Raw genomic sequence first — 24,686 nt, forward strand, 5'->3', positions numbered from 1 at the left:
GCACATGTCGAAATTATCTATGCATTGAAAATATTTGTTTTGACAACGGCAGTGTGAGCCGAACTGTCAAAACTTTGAAAACAAACCATTTGCATGAAAACGCGAGATTGAAAATATTTAAAAACAGTAGTATGTCGAGAAAGCAAATGTTTAGTAATTACGAAAGTGACGTTGTAGGCTTTAATTGCCGAGGAAAAGATGAAAAGTAAGAAGTTTTATGTTTTGGCTAAGATTAGAATGACAGTTCTCAGCAAAAGTGACCATAGTCCTTAAAATATAGCTGGATTAGATTGACAGCTGTCAAACTAAATTCATTTGTGATGGGAAATAACTGATCACTGATCAAATCGATGTTATCAGCTATTTTATGCAATCATGAAACTCTGTTTCCGAAAATTGGTATAAAAACGCAAAAACAAGCCTTTTATAGTGTGTTTAAGACAATTATTCACCAAAAAATAAGACATTTATACTTTTTTCTAAACAACGTCAAATGAAATATCTTTTTACTCGATCAATTTACATAGATAAATTTGTCCCATCTCTAACGTTTTTGCAAAATGATGTAACCTTGTAAGAACGTCGTTAACAATTAGGTTCATTTTAGTTTTAAAGCTGATTTTATATATTAATTTTGATTATGTGTCAAGCATTGTATTAAAAAAATTAATTAACACGCCAGATACGAATGATTTTTCGTGTGGCAATATAAATCACTCCTTAGACGTTACTACAAAGTTATGTCGTCACTTTTTCTGACAAATGTCATTCTAATCAAGCTATATTTTAAGGACTATACGTAGCTTTGTAGCGACGTCTAAGGAGTGATTTATATTGACACACGAAAAATCATTCGTACCTGGCGTGTTAATTTATTAAAATATTACAACAGAGATGAATAACACTTTAGATAAGGTAATACAGAAGTCCAGGCATCTACAGGTCCTATGACCTGTGATTGGCTGGTTTAAGTGGCCATTTTGTACACTGTAACATTCACAATTCTACCCATATTTGAAAGTGTGTAAAGTGGCCGCTTAAACCAGTCAATGACAGGTCATAGGCCCTGTAGAGGCCTGGACTTCTGTATTGCTTTCTCTTAAGTGTTCTTTATCTCTGTTGTAATACGTAAATACAAACAGCTCCCCGGGGAATTGAATCCAGTCCTTGTCTACAAAAATTTGGAAAAACGCAAAATATTGTTGTTAATTGTTTTTTTCAATACAATGCTTGACATATAAATCAACATATTTATATAAATCAGCTTTTAAACTCAAATAAACCTAATTATTAACGACGTTCTTACAAGGTTACATCATTTTGCAAAAATGTTAGAGATGGGACGATTGATTGAATAAAAAAATAATTGATTTCATGTTGTTCATGAACAAAAGTATGGCTTGTCTTATTTTTTATGAATAATTGTCTTAACCACACTATAATAGGCTTATTTTTGCGTTTTTATACCAATTTTCGGAAACAGAGTTTCATGTTTGCATGAAAAAACTGATAAAATCAATTTGAACGGTGCATGGTCAGTGCTCAGTACTTCCCCACCACCAGTCACATTAGTTTGGCAGCTGTCATTTTAACCTTTCCCTCACTAAGCATCCAAAAATTACACATGATCCGAACGGGGTACCAAACGACCCCAGCGCCTGCCTAAGTGGTTATGGCCGTGCAATAATTTATTCGTCTTTTCGCTTACACATATTTTACTCATTCGTATCATTTTTGTTAGTTTGCCAAATGCTTATGTTCATTAAGTAAAATTGTCCCTTGTAGTATTTAAAAAAACAACTATTTCAAAATTTTAAAACAAAAAAAGGAAAATTCTTCATTCTATTAATTTCACGATTCCAAAAAACATACGGCAAATAGCTTTAATAATTAAAATTTATTTCAACAGAGAAGAGAATTTTTGAGAAGGGAATATGGAAGTCTAGGTATTTACAGGGCTTATGACCGGTCATTGGCTGGTTATGGCACGGATGTTTACAATGAGAGAACGGCATTGAATGAAGAAAGACTCCTTGGGTGGTCAGAGGCAGAGGAACCGAATACCACCCCCGTAAGGGGAGGGCAAAACAAAAGAATGTGTGCGTTCCGCTCGGAAGCACAGTCCCAACTGAATGAGCGTCCCACAAGGACAGTTGCCTATCCCACCATATTTTACCCACCTAGGCGTCCACGCATCTGAGGAACTCCCAACGCGATACCCAAGTCCGGATAAACTGTCGGAAGAGCGTAAAATTCGTACTGTTGGCCATCAGATCCACATTCCACGCTGGCCGCATGACCCCTGTCAGACCATTCAGCATCTCGTCTCTGGCATCATCCGATAGCGTTCGCCCGATTGATGGTCATCTCTGCAAGCACAGCTCGAAATAAACCAAAGTAGGGAACAAAATGCCGAACACTTCTAGTAGAACGGAAGGCCGTTGACTGCTGCCAACAGGCCGGCTTCTCCTGAAAAGTTTTAAGTGGTTTCCTCTCCACATGAGCAAATGCTGAGAAGTCCTTGATTGGCCCACGTTAGAATATCCTTCCTGATCCCAACAGTTTAGCAAAAATAAAGTAATATAATAGCAGAAAAATCCTCTTTAAAATGTATAAACCTTGACAGGTAAAAAATAATGCAACTCCCATATAAAAAAAAGCACAGCTTGAGGCAGGGGCGAGTCCGAGCCGCAAAGTCACAAAAGTTGACAGACTAAGTTGAGGAAATGTGGATGTTCGAACATGGGCAGAATGGTGAATGTTACGCGGCGTGTAAAGTGGCCACTTTAACCAGCCAATGACGGGCCATAAACCCTGTAAATGCTTAGATTCCCACGTCTCTGTTGTAATATGTTTATTTATTTTTAGGAGTAGCTCGGATGGCAGTTCCCAGACAACGGAATTCTCCACTTCTGAGGAAGGATCTTCAACCAATACGCAGCGACACGCGGGCGTAAGTCATTCTTTATTCAAATAAACTAAATATGAAACAAGTTTGCAAGAAGATCTCGACACACTTTTTCAGTTTTGTAATAAAAATTTACTGGAATTAAATATAGGTAAATGTCACTCATTTTTCAAATTGAGAAATTCAGAAAAATTGAGAACAACAATGGACCCAGGCTAGAGCCTTGCGGGACACCCGAGAAAGTATGGAAACACTGACGCGAATAGACCGTAGGAGACGTATTGTTTTCTGTATCGTTTCGTTGTCCTTTTCGCTATACCAAGGCCTCGATTATGATGGGAAGATAAAGATGTCATACCTTTACCTTGACGGTATAGTTGAAGATAAATTCCCTCTAGCGCTTATAAAGATATACTACCGACCCCCCACCTTCAAATTTTGGGTAGGTACATCGATATGAATCAAGGGGAAGCATACGTCACGGTACACATATCTACGCTCTAAAATGACATAGCTTAAGTATGACGTCATAGTTGAAGATAAAAGTCTCCCGACCGACTACAAAGGTATAGTACCGATACCCCCACTATACACGACACCTCGCCGTGCACACAGTTGAACTGTAGATAGGGGTGGTTCTGCAGCTGCTATTTGACCGGCTATCTCGGGTGAGATAACTTTCTTCAGGCTGAGTCTTCGGCGATCTTCTTCAAAGGGGCAGGCGGCGACATCGAAGGCAGAGAGGGCGTAGATTCAATAAGAACACAGTCTTGATTTATACACGACATTTATTCATAAAAAAGGCAGAGGTTCTATCAACAAATCTGTACCGTGTCGCGGTCGGGCACGGTACGAGACAGCATACATAGGCCGCAAGGGAGAGCGAGAAGGGGTCGGACTTTCCCGGCTTACGTCGTAGCACGCTCTTCTATTGGCTGAACAATTTCACATATTGTTTTTACGCTCATACTTATGAGGTCTGATAATTCCCTCGGGATAATTTTTACATATGAAACGAGTATGTAGGCCTCTTCCCCGTATCTTAATTAATGTACAAATGACACAGGGAAAGGTCCTACATACTGATAAAAAGGGTGACAGGAGTTATAATGGGATTGGACAGGGTCTGATTCCCCGCAATCCGATACAAATATGTGGCTAGAGTCTCGATATTCTAACTTCTCCCCCTGCGAGTGACATAATTTACTGTCTTTATTTAAGGGGCAGCTAGTTAGATTACAAATCGAGACTCCTAGCCGAAAATAAACATGAAAACCTGACATATAAATATTACTATAAAAACACTGGCATCGTACACTCTCGTCCGAGCGCCATTCGTCGCCCTGGCGGCCACTCGGGAAGCTTCAGTCGCAGCCGGGGGTTCGACCGCCTCTCCGTGGTCATTCCCACTATTTTCCCCGTGCAGCTACCATCTTCGCCTGGGAGCCCGCGAAAGGGCCGCTTGGCTTGGTGTCTTATGCTTGGCGCTCGTTCGCCGCGCTACAGGCCGCGTTGTACGTCCCATTACCGCACGCGCGGCGATGTCCGATACACTCCCCCCGGTGTCGCGCAGTCGGCCGCGGGGCGATGTCTTCGGGGCGCTGTCATCAGTGGGGCGTAGCAGGACCGCAATCTTGACCGCGGGTCTTGTGTACTCGCCCGTGGAGGTCCGCACCCTGACGGCTCGCACCTGGCCGTCCTTCCCGGGCATGGTTCCCGTGACGACTCCCCGGGGCCATTGGTTCCGTGGCATCGCGGGATCGGTGATCACTACCACGTCTCCAACTTGCAGGGGAGTGGCCGCGATGCGCCATTTCTGACGTCCGCCCAGGCCCGGCAGGTACTCGCGCATCCATCGGCGCCAGAAAGCATCCGCCATCTTCTGGGCTATGCGCCATTGTTTGCGCAAACACACGTTTTCCGGCGCTTCGCTGTAATCCGCGAGGCAAGGCATGCCCCCGGATGACCCAATTAAAAAGTGATTCGGAGTTAAAGGAGCTCCGTCACGAGGGTCTACTGTCACGTGCGTCAGCGGACGGCTGTTGACCGAGAATTCAGCCTCGGCTAGCGCCGTCCGTAACGTCTCTTCTCTAGGCGCTTGCTCTCTCAGTATAGCGCCCTCTTGATGGAACGAACTAATCGTTCCCACGCCCCTCCCATGTGCGGGGATGAAGGAGGGATAAACTTCCACTCAATCTTCATAGTGCTCATTTCATCTAGCACTTTCTTGTCCTCGGCTACGTCTCGGAAGGCAGCGGCCATCTCTTTATCGGCACCGCGAAAATTTGTCCCGTTGTCAGAGTACAAGACAGACGGGTGTCCTCTTCTGGCGGCCATCCGCCGGATGGCTTGGATTGTCGAGTCGGTGCTCAGTGACGTCACCAACTCGATGTGAACGGTTGTCAGGCACGTAAACAAGGCCCCGTACCTCTTCTCTTTGCGCCGTCCTATGGTCACGTGTAGCGGTCCAAACAGATCCACTCCGCAATGCATGAAGGCGCGTATGTGATGTGCCGATGTACGATACACCCACCATCAAGTTTTGACGTAAGTACATCGGTTTATACCGAGGGGTCTAGAACCTCTCGATACGTTTATTAAAAGTGTCAAAAATTTTGTTCCACCGAGCAATTTTTCCTTTAATTATGATTTATTAAATATTTAAATCGTTTTGAAGTAGGCATTTTTTTTTCTTAAAAGCCTATTATAAATATGGGAGAGAAATGAGTAAGTTTTGAAGTCGAATGAAATTCCGACTTAACTGTCACTTTAATAAAACGAACGCCTAGATGTGGAAATAATATCGCTAGGTTCTCTCCTATTAACAAATAAGAGTATCTAGGCGTCAGACACAGATTATAGGCGTCAGAAAGTTACCACTCTAAAAAAATAAATGAGTTATTATATATCTATTTTACTATCTTTCCAAATGTATGTATCGAGACGTTATAGGAGCCGGCTTTGTAGTCGATCGGTACCGATCGGTAGATACATACAGACGATCGCTAAGCGTACTGTCTAGGTGATTTCCAAAAGTCATGCAAAATTAATGTTCAAGGAGCATTTTTTGCTTGAATTGGGATTTATTGGAGTTTATAATCGCTTTGAAGTGGGCACTTTTTATTACAGAAGCCTATTTAAACTATAAATGAGAACTATTTTAAATGTTAATGGCGTAAGGAGCGCGGAGTAATTGTTTGCGGTCATTCCATTGGCTTGTTTCGATCATATGATGTGGATATGGCAAGTAGGTAGAACATACCGAGGTAGATACAGGCAGTACAGAAGTTAAGTATACCGTCTCGATATATAAAGATGAAGATAGCGTTCATAATCGGCACAGATTAAATTCCCTTTTTTATACACCAACTTGTGAAAACAATTATACCTCGAATCCATTCATTAGACGTACCTGTAGAAATTATAACGGACTCAGTATTGATGTAGACATTTATGACTGCACGTTGCATTTGTACAGAAAATTTCTTCATGGGGTCGATTATTTGGGATAGTTGCTGAATGTACATCCTGAGTGGTTTGTGCCGCATGTAATGTATATGTTTGTGTATGCTTTATGTGTGCGTTCGTGTGTGTGTGCTTGGATGGCTCGGGTTGTGCAAGGAAAACGCAAATGTTAACAATTATTCTTTTCTTACTTAAATTTCTTATTTATTTATTTTTTTGTCACATTTAATGTTTATATCTTTTGCGTAATTTATAAAAACTTAAATGGTATTTTTATGTTAAAAAATTGTTGTTTTCCAAACGTATTATGTATGACTGTATGTTTTCTGAATAAAATAAATATGGATCTTGTCTCGAGGTGATTTTCACAAAAATTGCGCTAAATAAATTATCCTCAATTAGCGTTTGTTTAGTCTCCCACCAGTCTGATGATGTCAGTCACGACGAAACCCAACACCAGTGGTCTTTTTACTATTTTATCTACAACAAGTGTTTGTGATGTAGGTTCAAACAGACAGCAAAGAGCCTTCCCTCGGCAGACCGCCGACTCCCCCGGGGCTGGCCTCCTGGCTGAGCGGCATCGCTCCGATGGTCTTCAAGGAACTCAGGATCAACGAGACTAGCACAGTATTTTCAGAGTAAGTAATGTCGCAATCGTCTAGTTAGAGCATGAGGTGACTACGAAGATCCTCCGGGCATCTCTCTCGGCTGCCAGCTCCTGTGCACCGACGAACAGCCAGCAGTGGTCATCGAGGACGCCGAGAACCTGATGCCTTGTAAAGTAGGCAAGTGTTAACATATTACAACAGAGATGAAGAACATTATAGCGAAGGTAATACAGAAGCCTAGGCATCTACAGGGCTTAGGACCTGTCTGTGGCCACATTACTCATTGTGCAACATTCACTATTCTGCCCATATTTGAACATTTCCTTCAATTCTTTCATCTGTTGGTATTTAAGAGCTAAAATCTTTATTTATGCGGGTGAGATTCATCTAATTGAATTATTTCACCTACATACTAGACTAGGCAACGCCTGAAAATTTGGAAAAAATTGAAAAAAAGAATCGAAGGAATATAGATGTTCAAATATGGGCAGAATGGTGAATGTGACACAGTTTGTAAAGTGGCCACTTAAACCAGCCAATGACAGGTCATAAACCCTGTAAATGCCTAGATTTATATATTACCTTCTCTAAAATGTTCTTCATCTCTGTTGTAATATGTTCATATAAACAGCTCCCCAGGGAGTCAAAATTTGGACAAACTCAAAATATTGTTTATATCAATAAATTCACAAAAATAAACGTAAACATAGAGCATAGTAGTAAATTTGCCAAGTGTTCCTGTCCCTCGTCGGCTTCAGTTCAGTTAGCTTTTTGCTCTCTCTCTCTAAGATTTTCAAATATTCACATAAGCAATAAAAAACTAAATAAATAAAGCACCGTTTCAACATTATGGTCAACAAAATAAAGATAGATGTTTGAAGCGTAGCTTTTGTAGAAAGTAGGTAGACACCAATGATACCATCGCCATGGGGCCTACTATGGTTGAAGCACACGTGCTGTTTCTGAGAGATGACGCCTATTGTTCCAACGACTCGGTGTCCATTTCATTGCACATTGGAGAAATTACAGAACGATCCGGGCAGAATATTAATAAAAGCATTTTGGAAAAATTGACACATTGGAGGTATGAGCACGCACTCACGCTGCATTTTTACCGCTAACAACACCGCGTAAGGCACACTGGAACTGCTTGACGTCGACACGATCGAAACCCGCCAGAATCTCTGTGTCCCTTGTCGGCTTCAGTTCAGTTAGCTTTATGCTCTCTCTCTCTAAGACTTTCAAATACCCACATAATATAAATTCGTGGCACGGTTAATTCGAGTCCAGCGACGATAATATAAAAATAATGTAAATGAATGCCTCGACACGGTTATGCCCGGTGAGGTAATCATATAGAAAAGAAAAAATATAAAGTTGAAATGTGAAATTGGCGATAATTTTACCTTATTTGTTTTTTTCATTTTCCAGTTATGATCCTTATTCTGACGAAAGTACTTCGCAGCCCGCGGTCAAGCTTCTTCAGACGCTCGACGGCTCGCGCGCCGCCGACAAACACGAGAGCGCGCAGGCCGCAGGGCGACAGCAACAGACCGAGGTACGAGCCGGATGCAAAAAGCATATCAACGGCGGAGAGGCAAAATTTACTAAGCGGCACAGAGCTAACTCAGAGGAGCCGATGGAAGAGTCGAGGAAATGTGAATGTTTAAACATGGGCGGAATGGTGAATGTTACACAGTGTGTAAAGTGGCCACTTAACCCAGCCGATGACAGGTCATAAGCCCCGTGAATGCCTAGACTTCCATATTCCCTTCTTTAAAATGTTTTCCCTCTCTGTTACAATAAATTTAGAACAAACCGGACACAACTTGTGTTAACTCTTGATATTATCATCATAATCATTCCCTTTTCGTACCTAATGGTGCATAGGGCACTGCATCAGTACATTTATAAGAAAAAGGCAAGCTGATCAGTATTAGCCTGAAGAGGCGCCAGTCCAGGGATTGTGAATTACAATAGGGATGGAGACCATTTTAGAGAAGGGAATACAGATGTTCAAACATAAGCAAAATGATGAATGTTACGCAGTGTATCAAAAGACCACTAAAACCAGCGTCAAGTCATAAGTATGGTAAATGTCTAAACTTCCATATTCCCTTCCCTAGAGGGTGAGATCCGGCCTTTTGTCTAAAAACCTTTGGAAAAACTCAAAATATTGTAAATGTTGTAGTGTAAAAACACCTTTTTAAATAAATATTTTATGTCAACCATGTCGGAAATCGAACCCGAGACCTCTCACATAAAGGGTAAACGCGCAGACTACTACATCAAGTGGCTGTCATTAAAAATTTATTCACTGGACGTTGAAAATGTTTGAATAATTTGGTTGGTTCCACCCCATCCAATTATTCCATAAGTAGATTGAGCTGACGCAGATCGGTTTGTATTTTCCAGTTTCCTGTGACCGGATTATGCTGGAGTGCCGCCGGGAACACTCTGGCTGTGGGAAGAGGAATGCTCTCTCACGAGGATTGGTGCGACCATCGAGGACGTATCGACATATACATTCAAAGGTGCGCAGCATTCGGGCAATTATATAACTCTTTTCCACATCTGCTCCCAAGCGGAGCATGTGGACATCACCAGTTGTCTCCGGAGACCCTGTCGCCGGCCGGCGCTCTCGTCTCCTTCCGCGTCAATCTAACGCTCCTTATTTCTGTAGGAATAGGTTGTTGGGTGTTGGTTGGAGTTCCTACCCCAGTTAGAGATTGACAGAGAAAACATGATTTATTACATGGCGAATAAATAATGAATTATGTCGGGCGAGTGGTACGGTGATGAGGAGTTGAAGAGACTGCACTTGAACTACATGCTGGACTGACTGACTGGCGTTGCCACGCCCTGAGGTCTCTTTATAGGCGACGTTCCTTCGTAGTTCATTTTTTTATCGTACGGACGATGTGAATGTACTGCAGAATGATGCCCCCGATTTCGCGTGCAATACTGATAGACTTGCATTATATGTTGTATTGGATTCTATAGAAAATGATGACATTGCTTTTTTTGGTCATCACAATATTTCAGCCGAATAAAGTCGAAAAATCATCATCAATGGCCTTCGAAGATGGCGTCAGCCACAGGTTTAAAGAAGAGGCGACTTGGGTTTAGATTCTCCCGAGGCATGCGCAGCACGATCCTCGTTACAGGAGGCTGCTGCGTCCGTTCTCGGACTTCAATGTTAGTTATAAAATCAAGCCACCGACCACAAAAACAACAAACAATCACGCCGTTTCCCCGTAGGGGAAGGCAGAGAGGATAGAACGCCATATCACTCTGTCTTTGTATACAGACCTCGCTTCCTCTACATTCGTACATCTTCTCATGCACGCACGCCGATCATTCCTACTCTTGACATGTCCTGTATTTGATGGACTCGATCGTGACATGTCTTTCTCGGTCCTCCTCCTTTTCTGCATCCATCAACATTCGCACCGTAGATCTTTTAAGCCGTTCTTTCGCTGTCCATTCGCTCCGCATGTCCGAACCGACGCAGCGCCCCTTTCTCGATTCTGTGGACCCATATAGGATTGTTGGTTCGGACATGTAGAGCAAATGGACAGCGGGGGAACAACTAAAAGGATCTACGATGATTGTTGATGAATGCAGAAAACGAGGAAGACCGAGAAAGACATGAGAAGTTGTATGAATGTAGAGGAAGCGAGGTCTGTATGATTCGGCGTTCTATCCTCTCTGCCTACCACCCTTACGGGGAAACGGCGCGATGGTTTTTTCGTTTGTTTAGTGGGTTTTGCGTGTTGTTTAATCGGTGTCCTGACAAAACCGGTAGACACAAAAAAGTCGGTAAATGGTTGTTTGCCATACAAACAAAATAATGGTTATAACGTAAAAGCAAGCGCAACATCTCGTAGAGCATCTTTTGGAGTTCATTTTTAAATTTGAAAAAAAAGATAATTTGTATTTTTATTCTAGTAAATAATGACCAATTGTTTGTACGCACAGCGGTCGGGAGGCAACCTTGAAGCACAGTGCGGAGCTGAAGATGGCGGCTTGCTCTTCGTCGGTGGCCTTCCATCCCACGGAGTCACCTCTCCTGGCCGCAGCCACCGTCTCCGGTAATAACATCACCATCAACCTCATAGTGATAACCTAATAGAGTCGCCCGTATGGAGAAAAACTATTCTACGATTATTGATCACAAAGTTGGCTATAGATTACAGTAATACGGTAGGCAGAGAGTATGGACCGCCAAACACATCTATCCTGGCATACATTTATACATCATCTTCTACCACATTCATACATGCCCTTCGGCTCTGTCTGCTTTTGACATGACCAGACTTAAGGTTTTGGTTTATCTGATCATGCCACGTCTTCCTCGGTCATCTTCGTCTCCCGTTACCGTTTATTTCCGCCAAATATACTTGTTTTACCGCTCTTTTGTCGTCCATTAATCATTTCGTCATTCGTAACTGTAACCCCACACGTTCGTCTAAGAGATCGCACTTCAACCGCGCTCACTCGTCTTTCATCTTTCCTCTGCCAGTTTCACGTTTCACTTCCATACATAAGTGTCGGGGCTATAACTCCGTAGTGCACCATATTTTTATTAGCAACTACTGTGCTCAGTGCTCCGTTCATTTTGTTACCCGCATTCACTCTCCTTTCAACATCTTTTTCAACTCTTCCATCTCTTGAAAACACGCTTCCCAGATACACAAATTCTTCTACTTGTTCGAGACATTCGTTGTCTACATTTATTATGCAGTCAGTAACCTCACTGCCCCTTTCAAATACCATCACCTTTGACTTACTTTCGTTCATCGCCAGTTCGCTCTCCAGGCATACATTCTGGAGACTATTTGTTGCAAATCATCCTCGCTGCTTGGTACCATTATGTGTTTGTTGTTAAACTAATTTTCAATATATTCTAATTCCATCAACTAATTTGAATGTTTTTGATGTATGAATTGTTTTTTCTTGCCAGGCGAGATTGCCGTATGGAACCTCCAAAGGCTCGATGAGGGGGCGGGCCCCCTGACGGGGCGCTCGGGCGGAGTGTCTTCCCTGCTCTGGTTGGCGGGCGGGCAAGCAAACGCCTTCTCTCCGTCCGGAGACTCAAACAAGGTTAGAAAGTGAAAGCAGAGCGTGCAAGTCTAGGCCGGTTTCGATCGCTGGCTCAGATCTTATATCTTACTAGTATCAAAATCCCCTAACTGTCAATGCAAGTCATCGAAAGAATCATTCATCTCTTATTGTTAAAATAGATTTAAGCATATCAGCTTTAAGCTGCACACTTAAAATGAATATAATTGCAACTTAGAAGGGATGGGTCTGCACTGACCCATTTTTTCAGACTGTTAAGGGGTTTCATCGGTAACTCGGCCATTTTAGAGAGTATCAATTGTTATGTTCCTGATGGCTATCTCCGACAGCGTCAGCGCAGACTGTTTTACCTCCCGGTTTCCAGAACCAGCCTGCCTCTGGTCATGCCGATTGGAAGAGCAGTCAAGCAACTGAACATTATCACTTTGGAAATCGACACCTTTCACATTAGTGAAACTATGTTTCAGAGGCAAATACTCTTGCTATTAGAGAGTGTTATACCTTAATAATGTCGGACCATTGGTCAAGGGTTCTTGGTTTGATATAAACTTCCAATTTAACGTCTTAAATCCCTTGTTTTTTGTTATGTTACTTTGTGAATAGATAATTTGAATTTGAATAATAATCATTATGAAGGCTGTCTGGAGATCGGATATTTACTCCAGTTAAAACAAAATACTGCCTGTTATTCTCTTCTACGGGTGCGAATCGTGTCGCCTCACCATAACCGACAACAGCATCTTTTTATTCAATTTTTTCCTTCACAAGTCTTTGCATAATATGTTCGATCGATTGTTCCAGATATTAGTTAGTTGTGGACAAAAGGGGATTATCACAGTATGGGCGGTCAACTCGAAATCTTCTTCCTTCAATCAACTGCTTACGTGAGTTTTTTTTCAATAAAATTAATTTCTTTACCCCTTACGCTGCTACGCAGTTTTTCAAGAATCTAATCAGAAATCTTATTATTAATACATTTAAAAAATATTTTATCGAATACGTTGTTTTCCAAACGCACTACTGTTTTAAAAATTAATAGCAATTCCAAGAAAAATCTTCCATTTCATAAATATCTAATTCAAGCCCAGTGGAGTGAGCAAGATAGACAACTCGTGCCGCCCGCAACACATTCTCGTACAGCGGTTGTAAACCCTTTCTTAATCGAAAATAAAAACAAACAAAAATGATCTCGCACAGCAATCTCAAGGCGCATTGTTTTAATAGTTATTATTGAAACGACAGTATTATGATGGTTTTTTTGTTGATTGCGGGGCAAAGTGCCCTTATTATCAAACCTACCACTTCCATCAATGCATGCTAAACAAAAGTTGAGTAAAATATATCTTAGATGATTCATATGAACAAGTGACGTCGTTCAAAGTAGTTCGTTTTTATTAAAATATTTTATATTATTTTTTATTAATTTTCAAGAAACTTTGCTGTACACAATTTAATGTTCAAATTTTTACCGCGCTTAAGAAAACATTTTTTGTATTAAATTTTCCGTAGGGCTGAAATAGGTACGAAACTGAATAATAACCCGTCGAATAAGTCATTTTTATGTTTTGAAAATGTTTTATACCCCTGACGGTTAAGTGCAACAAGCAGATCCCGAATTTATTTACCCTTTTGGGGATTATGACGTCAGCATCAGTCTAGTTAGAACTTTATGATAGGGATTAACAACAACGATATATCGTTGTTTAGCAGTCTAAGGGTAAATGAATTTAAGGTCTCAGAAGAATGTCCGTACGAGGTTTTCCTAGAGAATTAATTATGTCATACCCAAAACCCATACGACTTTTGCTCCTCTGAGTCTCTACATCTCTCATTTATCGCACCGAGAGTGTTCATTATTTTGGAAGAACGTATTAAGCTCTCAAGGACAAAAAATATTTTCAAGAAAGGAGTTAAGGACTGGATTTTCCTTAGTGGGGGGGATTTGAGTAGGAAACTCCTTGATGATTTTCCAAATGCTTGAGTTTACTGTTCACCATATTGATGTGCCATATATATATATATATATATGCATTTTTTATGTTTCTGATCCTATATTTGTGGTGATATACTCATGTGTCTGTATCATATAATTACTCGTCCCATCTCAACACAGGACTTTTAGTCCCATGGAGTTGGGACTTATTGTCTCAAAAAATGTTCAATAACCTCATGTATGTGAATAAATAAATTTATATAAGGTGGCAAAAAGGCATCACCCTATCGGAAGATGCCATAACTTTTGCAAATGGCGGCAAATGTCAGAATGCTTTGACATTTGTGAAGTAGACAGATAAAAAATACACGTCAACAAGACATGAATCGCTATACTCCTCTAAGAATGCAGAAAAACTGTTTCGATCTTTTTGCGAAATAATTTGTCGGTAGTGTTGGCGTAGCGTGAATTTAGGCGCAGATTTCCTGGTCGTCCGACACCAACTGGATAACAACTACAGCGTTAAGCCGCTCGCCTACAAGTGTATGGGCCAACATGAGATGCTGCCAGGTCTGGCCGGCTACGGAGCGTCCGTTCTGCTGAGAATATCCCGGCTGTGTCGCGGAGGGTCCCGGAATATCGGCCTGACGGAATATGGGTATCAATCGGCGGTCTTTACCGAGAATTTTGGGATTGGAGAACATGTTCCAACAGGATGGATCAACGGCGCATACTGCACGAGCCACAACCAATATTCTGAGGGCCGTATTTCTGGGTCGCTTAATCTCTCGTTTTAGTGATTTGTACTGGCCGGCAAGATCACCCGATCTAACCGTTCCTGATTTTTGTTGCGGAGTTTCTTAAAGTCAAGAGTCTATGTTGACAGGTCTCAGAGACCCTCAAAAAGAATATCCGTCGAGAGTGCGCGGACCAAGCGCCGGGGGTTCTGGAAAGAGTGAAGGAAAATACCATAAATCGGGCCCGTATGGCCGTCAATTCTGGCTGCGGCCGGCGGCCCCTTGGCCGATATCATTTTCTCGACTCAATGGAAAAAAGATGAGATTTCAAATACGCAATCCAAAAGCAGAATCAAAATTTTTCATTCATCGAAAAAATCACAGTCAAAGAACATCGGGTGACAACTTTTGCGCCACCTTATACGTAAAAAATCGGGTTGTGGTCCTGTGGCTAGTGTCTCGGACTCACAGACCAAAGGTCTGTGGTTCGAATCCCACTCTACCCCAACTTGATTCCCATGTTCTAATAGTGAGTTATTTACAACTCGTTGAAAATAGCCCTCAAAATTAAATATTTGGGTAAACTGAGGAAAACGCCAAAGTGGAGAAATGAAAAATGTATGGAAAAAATAGGAATTACACAATTTTTATTTATTTATTTATTAATTACATTATTATAACATTTGTTAAGGACAGAGACACAGTTTATAACGACACAATCAGGAACGACCCATGTCTGTGAACTTGCTCCGACCGCGGGCCGCGGCATCATTATTACGACATAATTTTGGCTTTTTTGACACATCAAATGATTGCCGAAATTTTTTAAACGTAAATCCGGGGTGATGAAAAATGTAAAAAACGTTAATTGGGGAGAATATTTGTACAAGAATGCATGAATAAAAATGGGTCCTGAACGTTTCGGTGTAAAAAGTGGGAAAACGTTAAATTGAGGAACATAAAAACGAAGTTTTACTGTATACCAAAGGTAGTTTCGTGGATTTTTTCTGGAATATAATTACAGTAAAACCTCGTTATTTTTGCCATTCTCAATTTCACTTTTTACGCCGAAATTTTCAGGTCCCATTTTTCAAATCGTTAATTTACATTAAATTACATTAAATTAAATTAAATTACATTACATTAAATTACATTTTTTTGCACCACAACAGGCCAGGAGGCCTAATTACAGTGGTGAATTACATCACAGAGCACCCAGGCTTGAGAAAAACCACATTTTATTTTTTTTGTGTTCTCACCGGGAATCGAACCCGGAACCTTCCGTGCGTGAGTCAAGCGTCTTGACCACTACACCACGGAGGCCGCCGTTTATTTTATATTCACCAACAAATTTATATTCACCAAAGACGGTCTCTCCCTATCGGAGACTCCCCGAACTTTCTCAGTTGTAAACTACAATATCGAGGCGTTCGAATCTTTCACCTACCCGGGACTTCATCTGTTTGGACGTCATCTGTCCGGACGTCATCTGTCCGGACGCAGAACAAACAAAAGCGATGGCGAGTACTCCGATGCCCAGGTTGCCGTTGCAAATCTTACCAATAAAAATATTTTTTAATGTTTTTTCATTTGTTTCAGATATGAAGTCCAGCAGTCTACGGGTATTGCTCTCGATATAACCTGTATAGATTTCTCTAAGTTTTGGACTGGAACCAATCTCAATTGGTGAGATACGTGTAATTTATTTAGTCTATTACCAGTGACATACCATATGATCAAAAAAAATTCTTAGACATCTTAACTGGAGATGCAGGAATACTGATCTCAATTACATGTCTTCCTGCAAAAAGCACCACTCGCTTACTTTAGAAGATCGCCGTCTACTATCAGACACGGGGTGCTTCATGACATACTCAGTGGACCCCTTGATAGTCCGGCTCTTGTGTCGGAGTTTTCATTAAATGTCCCCGGCTACCGCACCCGTCACACGTCGAGCTCTCTATTTCATGTGCCAGCAGTTCGTACGAACTATGCCCAGAACTCTCCACTTATACGATTTGTCCGTGAATATAATTTGAACTTTCCCTTTATTGATTGTCAAAAAATAACAATTAAAATGCGCGTCTTAAAACATACTTTTTTGTCTTATACTTAGTTTCAATAATAAAGTCTTATTTTATTTTATCCGTCATTCCAATACAACACCCACTCACCCACCCTATCACTCACTTACACTCACACAAACACACCAGTATGTATTGCACGTGTATTTAATGTATTTCTGTGGATATCTGTCATTGGTTTTATTCTCTGTATATTTTATTTGTTATATTTTTGTTACATGTATTACTGTTGATATCCCCAAAAAATAAAAATTAAATAAACGGGAATTTCTAATTTTAAATGCCGCGTTGCATCAATCTAATTTTTCGTCTAGTTGGTAGCACTGTTTTTGACAATCTGTCAAAGTTTGACGGCGATCGGATATTCAGTATTCTGTCAGCGTCTGTTTTAGTGAGCCGAAAAATTGTTGTGTGGCGATTTTTACAATGGATAATTGGAACAAGGGGCGTGCCTCAAATTTTGTGTTGCTAATGAAATTTTGTATGCCGAATCATTGAAAATGTTGAATAAAGCCTTTGGCGAATCGTGTGTGTGGAAAACACGGGCATACGAATGGTAGAAGAGGTTTGAAGACGTTTGTGAATGCTCAGATGATGATGAAAGATATTGAAGAGGTCGAGTGCCGGGAACAGAGTGAACGGTGCACTCAAATCAACTTTGGCAAATAAATGTTTGTCGCAAGAGGCAACATCAGCAGTTCACAACGGAGTCCCGGTCCCGAAACTGATGTATGGGAGCGAAGTATGACTTAAAAAACAGGGATGAAAGTAGGCTGAATGCTGTCGAAATGCGATCTCTCGGGCGAACGCGTGATAAAACTATGTACGGTAGATGCACAAATGTCGAGATCCGCACCTTATCCGGACCTCTGCGCTGGTTTGGACATGTGGAGCGAACGGACGGCGAAAGAACGGCTAAGAATATTTACAATGCGAATGTTGATGGATGCAGAAATGGAGAAAGACCGAGAAAGACACGGCGTGACCAAATCCAACAAATACTCGAAGATGGACGTGTTGAAAGTGGGAATAATCGGCGCGCTTGCACGAGAAGATGTATGGATGTAGAGGAAGCGAGATCTGTACGCAAAGATAGAGTGATGTGCGTTCTATCTTCTCTGCCTACCCTTACGGGGAAACGGCGTAATGGTTTGTTGTTGTTGTTGTCAAGCTCCAGGCCCTTTTTAGGGCCTGTAATAAAATTCCTATTCTAAAGTGTGTAATAAACACGCATCAAAGCATTTCATAATTTTCTTCTGTCACCTCCGACTGGGTAGGAGCTCCCATACTTTCCGCCAGCGTCAAATCCTACAGTTTGTTACTCGTAAGTTTATAATGTTTCCCATGCATATTTTCTACATTTGAAACACAGCGCATTAGATGTAAACATATTGGCTTAATGACGCTAATGTATTATATAATGTTTGTAATTTTCTTTCAGCGTTTCTTTTGCTGTTGGCGGCAAAACCGGGCAAGTTTTTATGTGCAGAAATTCAGCAGCTAAATCAATTGCAGGTAAAATATTTCTTCTTTCAACCCCAAAATGCTGGAGGCCCATTAACATTGAAAGCATCCACCACATAACTGAATCTGTTTTAAAGACAACGTCTTTCTTCAGATTCACTCATTCGTGCGAGCAATTTTTTTAAATTACGCATTGATTGTATTTCTTCGTCTGCCTACCAAATTCAGTAAGTAAAACCTCTGACAAGTATTTACGTTTAAACTTTGTAAAATGTCGGTCTAAACGCCCTCGTCTACTCAATCTGATTATTATTATTATGATGCAAAATATCTTCAGTACTGCCTTTTGCCCAAGTTCTTCTTCCTTCAAAAAGCATCTAGCTTGGTTGACTGAAATGGAATGGACAACTAGGCTCGGCAATTTATCCCAGTCTGAAACTACCCTGCTGGAAAGGAAGTTTACCTTGGGATTGGGGACGATAGAGCTTCCAGTTATGACCCCGTAAATTTGTGTTGGGATTTAATCGATATATCTCGTGCGGTGGGAGTCATAGTAATTATTGAGCGTCTTATAAGTTTCTATCAAGTCCCCTGTCTTTCGTCGTTCTTCCATTGATGTAAGTCCTGAAAGAATTTCTGCCATTTTTTTACTGCCAATGTATTTTGGACTGACATTTCTTTAATGAGAGACACGATTTTAACGACTACAGCCGGCATAATTTTACTGTGTTCTGTTCCCCGCAGGTTCGAGGAACTTGGATCCAGTCCATCTTGAACTGGAACCGCACGGCTCTGCAGTGCTGACATTGTCTTTTAGCACCGACAGCCCTGTCCTAATGACGCTCGGAGCGGATATGGAGATTAGAACATACTCACCGGATCAGGTAAGCACGCTTTCCTTTTTAGCTCTTAAATAACCGTGTTTAAAAATCACATACAATAAGCAAAAGATGATATAATTTAAAATAGAGGTACCTATTTAAAAAAAATTGAAAAAATATTAATTTGTAGGATTTAGGTAGTTGAGGGTTGGATCTTTACTATCACAGTTGGAGATTAATAAAGACGCAAGATGCTGAAGGATATGAAATAATTCAATCGGATGAATCTCACCCGCGTAATTAAAGGTTTCAGCTCTTTAACTTCACAAACATCAACAGATGAAAGAATTGAGAGAATATCTCAGAAGTCATTCATTGAAACTAAACACTACCTCCTTCTCATCTAACCCCAGGAAAAACTTCCTGACAAACCGAGTCGTAGAAAAATGGAATGGCCTTCCCGAGAAAGTGATTGGTGCTAGTTCAGTTAATGTTAACTAGATGCACACAGCAATGTACAATAGGGTGGGCCGATATTTTTTTTTCTTCCGAATTTTGAAATGAAAGGGGTCTAAATAGTTGCCTTTTATATAACTTGCAATGCAAAAAATATCCAAAAAATCATTTGATATTACTTTTGGCTCTCAACCAAAGCTTGAAGTTTTTGAAAAAGTCGATTTTTTGCGCTAAACCGGCTGTCGTTTCGTATTTAAGTAAGAAAATCAGTCCAATTAAATTTTATAATGTGCATTAAACCTTATTGAATAAGCATCTAAGGGTGTGAGTTGCACTTTGTTTTGTAATAAATGGGTAGCATTGTTTCGACGAGGCATTGTTTTCGTCAATATTCGCCAGGCGCTCGACGGAATCAGTTGCGCGGAGTGTAAACTTTTTGCGTTTCGGTAGTTTTAAAACGTGTTCGAATTTCTAATGTGATTAAATTATATATTAAGCAACAAAAAATAATATAGATGGTTACCAAAATGTTCAGACAGTGATAAACTTCAAACCTCGGTTGAAGGCCAAAGTAGGATGGAATATTTTTTTAAATAATTTTTACGTTCAATGTGATTTAAAATGCAACTTTTTAGACCCCTTTCACTTTCATGTCTAATAAATTAAAAAAACTTCATACATCATCAGCCGACTCTAATGCACAATGTTAAATAACCATGTACACTTGATATACACGCATCATCTTAATGGCTGCTAGTGTATTATTATTAACAATAATAATAATAAACGCGTTAAAATATGGGCAGAATGTGGAATGTTAAGTGGCCACTGAAACCGGTCAATGACAGGACAGCCCCGTAGATGCCTACACCTCTATATTACCTTATCTTAAATATTCTTCATCTCTGTTGTAATATGTTAATATATATATGCATTTGTATAAATAAAAATTTTTAAAAAAAGAAACGCCTTTGAACAATGGTGAATTAAGCGTTTGTGGTGCCGATACGCGGGCTGTCCATATTACAAGTACTACCGTTTGTTTAACAAACGGACTTAAATTGTTGAAATATTATTAAACATAATATGCAAGTTGACATAATGTAAAGAAATGCACCGCCAAGGTTTCCAAGGTCAGGAGTTGCCAGTGCTTAGGACCACAAGATCACTTCGATGTTCCTTATCACAATTTTCATAATTTCTAATACATAATTATATTGTTCCAGAGCGTTCCTCTTCGAGTGGTGCACTTGGAGCACATGGCTTCTCACGCGAAATGGCTTCCGGGCAGTTCCTCCCTAGTTCTGGTTGCCCTCGCGAAACCCGGATTGCAGGTAAAACTTTCAAAGAAACCGTCGTTCGTCCCCGGTGTCATGTGAGGTTTTGCTGCGACTAACATTTGTGTCCTATCGGGGGCCTCGTGTGCAAAAACCATAAGAATCACGGAATATCTAAAACTATGATTGGATAGCCCGTTTTATCGGCTACCGGAAATGGTTTGTCGCGAGCGGAGGGGGGTTAGCGAGGCAACGTCACAGCGAAACGCGTGAGGATCTAAATTTGGGCTTGTGTGGGCACGGCGCGCGCCATTTGTACCGATGAATAAATGTTATCTTTAACGAATAATAATAATAATGTATTCTCCTTCATTATTTTACAGTAAATTACTCAACAATTCATGGCGTCTTCACCGTACATTGCGCAAATATCGCGAGCAGCTTTAACAGCTTTATTCCGTCGATTGAACGCGAGCAGAGGGGGTGTCAGAAATGCTCACTTCCAATTTTGAAGGCTTTTTATCAAATAAAATAATGTACGTAATGTAAAAGCCAATGCAATATCTTGTTGAGAAAAATATTTTCTCTTATTTTTTGCATGTGCATTGAATGCAGTCAGCCTCAGATGTGTGCACATAGAGTTAATGTGGCGTAACCAGACAATGTGTTCTTCATCTCTGTCGTAATATGTTAGGTTAATTACAAAGGGATTTTCGTTTCAGATATTTGACGTTGTAAACGGAAGCGAGTTAAAATTGGACGGGCTTGAGATGTCCGAGGCGCCGTTGGGGCCATATGACTTGACTACTCTCGCTTTTAATTCTAAAAGGTAAAATACTATAAAAAATACTATAAACTCCTCAGAAATGTACATAAATACAAAAGCCCAGTTTAACAGACGGTTAAATAGAATAAATATACAATAAAATAGTTAGGGTCCCCAGTATATGTCGGCTAAATGGATGAATATTCCACTTTCCTTAAGCGATGCCGGGGTACTTCTACTACTACTACTACTACTACTACTACCATCACGCCATTTCACCGTAGGGGTAGGCAGAGAGAATGGACCGCCACACACGCCTATCCTGGCATACATTTCTACATCATCTTCGACCACATTCATACATCTTGTCATACATGCCCTTCGGTTCTGTCTGCTTTTGACATGACCAGATTTAAGATTTTGGTTTATCTGATCATGCCACGTCTTCCTTAGTCGTCTTCGTCTCACGTTGCCGTTCATTTTCGCCATATAAACTTGTTTTACCATTCTTTCGTCGTCCATTCGTTCTACGTGACCGAACCATCTCAGAGACCCTTTCTCAATCTTATCAATTATACTTGACTCAGATTTACACTCTCGCCTGATTTCATCATTCGCAACCCTGTCATAAATTGATTTCCCACACATTCGTCTAAGAGATTGCATTTCAACCGCGTTTTACCGGCTTTTATCGGGGTACTTAAGAATATGAATTTTGTTACAGGCCCTAAAGAGGGCCTGGGGCTTGGCAACAACAACAACAACATACCATCACGCCGTTTCGTAAGCAAAGAGGATAGAACACCATATCACTCTATCTTTTTTGCATACAGACCTCGCTTCCTCTACATTCATACATCTTCTCATGCACGCACGCCGATTATTCCTACTTTTGACATGTCCATCTTCAAGTATTTGATGGACTTGATCGTGCCATTTTTATCGGTCTTCCTCGTTTTCTGCATCCATCAACATTCGCATCGTAGATCCTTTTAGCCGTTCTTTCGCTGTCCATTCGCTCCACACGTCCAAACCAACGCAGCGCCCCTTTCTTGATTCTGTCGATAATGCCTTACACAGTTCACGGATCTTGACATTTGTGCACCTATCATACATCGTTTTACCACACATTCGCCTGAGTGTTCGCATTTCGACAACATTTAGCCTACTTTCATCATCATTTTTCCAATTCCATACTTCTCTCCCATGCTAATGAGTTGACACTAGAACTCCGTTGTGAACTGCTAGTTTAGCCAACTGAGATAAACATTTGTTTGCCTTTGTGGGGCTTGACGTTTGACTAATTTTTGTCGCAGAAGGGCATTTATTTTTGACGAGACAAATGTCTGGCTTAAAAGGGGCATTTGTATTCGACGAGGCTAATGTTTGTCCTGAAAAAAAAGTGGCATTTCCCATCTAAATTTGTTGCATCCGAGAGAGGAAAAATTATTGAGAAGGAATATGGAAGTCTAGGCATTTACAGGGCCTACGACCTGTTACGGGCTGGTTTGAGTGGCCACTTTACACACTGTGTAATATTCACCATTTTGCCTGTGTTTGAACATCCATATTTCTTCAACTCTTGGAAAAATTTGTTATCAGGCGTTGCCTAGTATGTGAAATAATCCAATCAAGCGAATCTCTCCGCAAAAGGTTTCAGCTCTTTAACTTCACTAAAATAAACAGTTGGAAGAATTGAGGTCACAAGCCTCGTAAATGCCTAGACTTCCATATTCCCTTTTCTGAAATGTACTCCATCTACAGAGATGTGTGTCTCCATCACAAAACTCCATCACAACAGTGTGATATTTCCCTATTAGACTTAGAAAAAATCCCACCAGGTAGGATGTAAATTATATATATTTCTTTATAATTTTTTTCAGTACCAACACAGTCGCCTGCGGAGATATGGCTGGGAACATCATTGTATGGAGCATCCAGTTCAATAATATTAGACTATCGCGTACTCGCATATAAATCTCTTTAAAAGGAAAATCACAGCATCGCATTGCTACCCGTTCGTGCACTTTGATCACAGCGTATTTGTAGATGACGTATAAACTATATGGACCTGACCCTTGAGAGCAGAAAGTCAAACAGCTGTGGAATTAAACTCAAACAACTATATTTTATGTAACTCAATTATAACTTATGGCATAATAGGATGGGGAGGCACTAATAAAACAGTATTAAAACCTCTTGAATCTGCTAAAAAATCGATCATTAAAATGATTATAAAAAAACCCTTCAGGTACCCTAGCGTCAAGTTATTTGAGGAATTTGAGATCTTAGATATAAGGCAATTATATATTTTTAGACCAAATCCCAAAAGAACACTCCCACACTACCAGAAGTCAAACTAGAGGATGGGTCATGGGGTCTGCCGCAAACTCTGAATTCGGGCAAAGAAATTTCAGTTTTCTGGGCCCCAAAATATTCAATTTGCTACCCAAACATTGCAAAACCATGACCCGGATTCAATTGAATAAATGTGTGAAAAAATTGGTAACTGGATTTAGGTCGAGAAAAATCGGAAAATTGACAAATAATACATTAATATTGTATAAATGCATAGCGTAGGTAGTAATGTCATTGTTTATTTTTGCATTAAAATGTCTGCCTTAAAACAGGTTGTACCTAGTTAGGCATTATATTTTTGTTAATAAACCATGATTCTTATTATAAAGGTTTTTTCTCATATGGCTGGGAACATCATTGTATGGAGCATCCAGTTCAATAATATTACACTATCGTGTACTCGTAATCACAGCATCGCACTGCTACCTGTTCATAATGGGCACTTTGATCACAGCGTATTTGTAGATGACGTATAAACCATATGGACCGGACCCTTGAGAGCGTTGTTTGTGAGCAGAAAGTCAAACAGTCATGGAATGTTTTTTGCTCATATGGCAAGGAACATCACAATATGGAACATTCAGTTCAATAATACACTCTTGTGTACTCGTAATCACAGCATCGCACTGCTACCCGTTCATAATGAACCTTTTGATGACAGCGTATTTGTAGATGACGTATAAACCATATGGACCGGACCCTTGAGAGCGTTGTTTGTGAGCAG

The 24,686-nt window shown here is 40.6% G+C and overlaps 1 protein-coding gene across 1 annotated transcript; it reads left to right on the plus strand.

Moving 5' to 3' along the window:
• LOC148273684 (cytoplasmic dynein 2 intermediate chain 2-like) lies at nucleotides 1-24,290 on the plus strand. The gene is made up of 14 exons (XM_088238349.1): nucleotides 1-205; nucleotides 2,869-2,953; nucleotides 6,878-7,011; nucleotides 8,413-8,539; nucleotides 9,397-9,515; nucleotides 10,963-11,075; nucleotides 11,948-12,087; nucleotides 12,868-12,950; nucleotides 16,336-16,422; nucleotides 18,262-18,335; nucleotides 19,029-19,168; nucleotides 20,788-20,895; nucleotides 21,561-21,667; nucleotides 23,488-24,290. The coding sequence occupies exons 1-14, from the start codon at nucleotides 132-134 to the stop codon at nucleotides 23,579-23,581; spliced, it is 1,485 nt and encodes a 494-aa protein (XP_088094475.1). The 5' UTR covers nucleotides 1-131; the 3' UTR covers nucleotides 23,582-24,290.
• Nucleotides 24,291-24,686: the final 396 nt, after the last annotated feature.

The sequence above is a fragment of the Micrasema longulum genome, unplaced genomic scaffold (assembly GCF_059751315.1).
Source record: "Micrasema longulum isolate JH-2025_06_02 unplaced genomic scaffold, ASM5975131v1 h1tg001872l, whole genome shotgun sequence".
NCBI lineage: Eukaryota > Metazoa > Arthropoda > Insecta > Trichoptera > Brachycentridae > Micrasema > Micrasema longulum.

What these genes read in the sequence shown, in the direction of transcription:
- LOC148273684 (XM_088238349.1), top strand. Translation starts at nt 132, where the DNA reads ATGTCGAGAAAGCAAATGTTTAGTAATTACGAAAGTGACGTTGTAGGC. An exon ending in ACTAGCACAGTATTTTCAGA is followed by an intron (nt 7,012 to 8,412) that starts GTAAGTAATGTC and finishes TTCATTTTCCAG; the next exon opens with TTATGATCCTTATTCTGACG. An exon ending in ACTGGAACCAATCTCAATTG is followed by an intron (nt 16,423 to 18,261) that starts GTGAGATACGTG and finishes ATTTTCTTTCAG; the next exon opens with CGTTTCTTTTGCTGTTGGCG.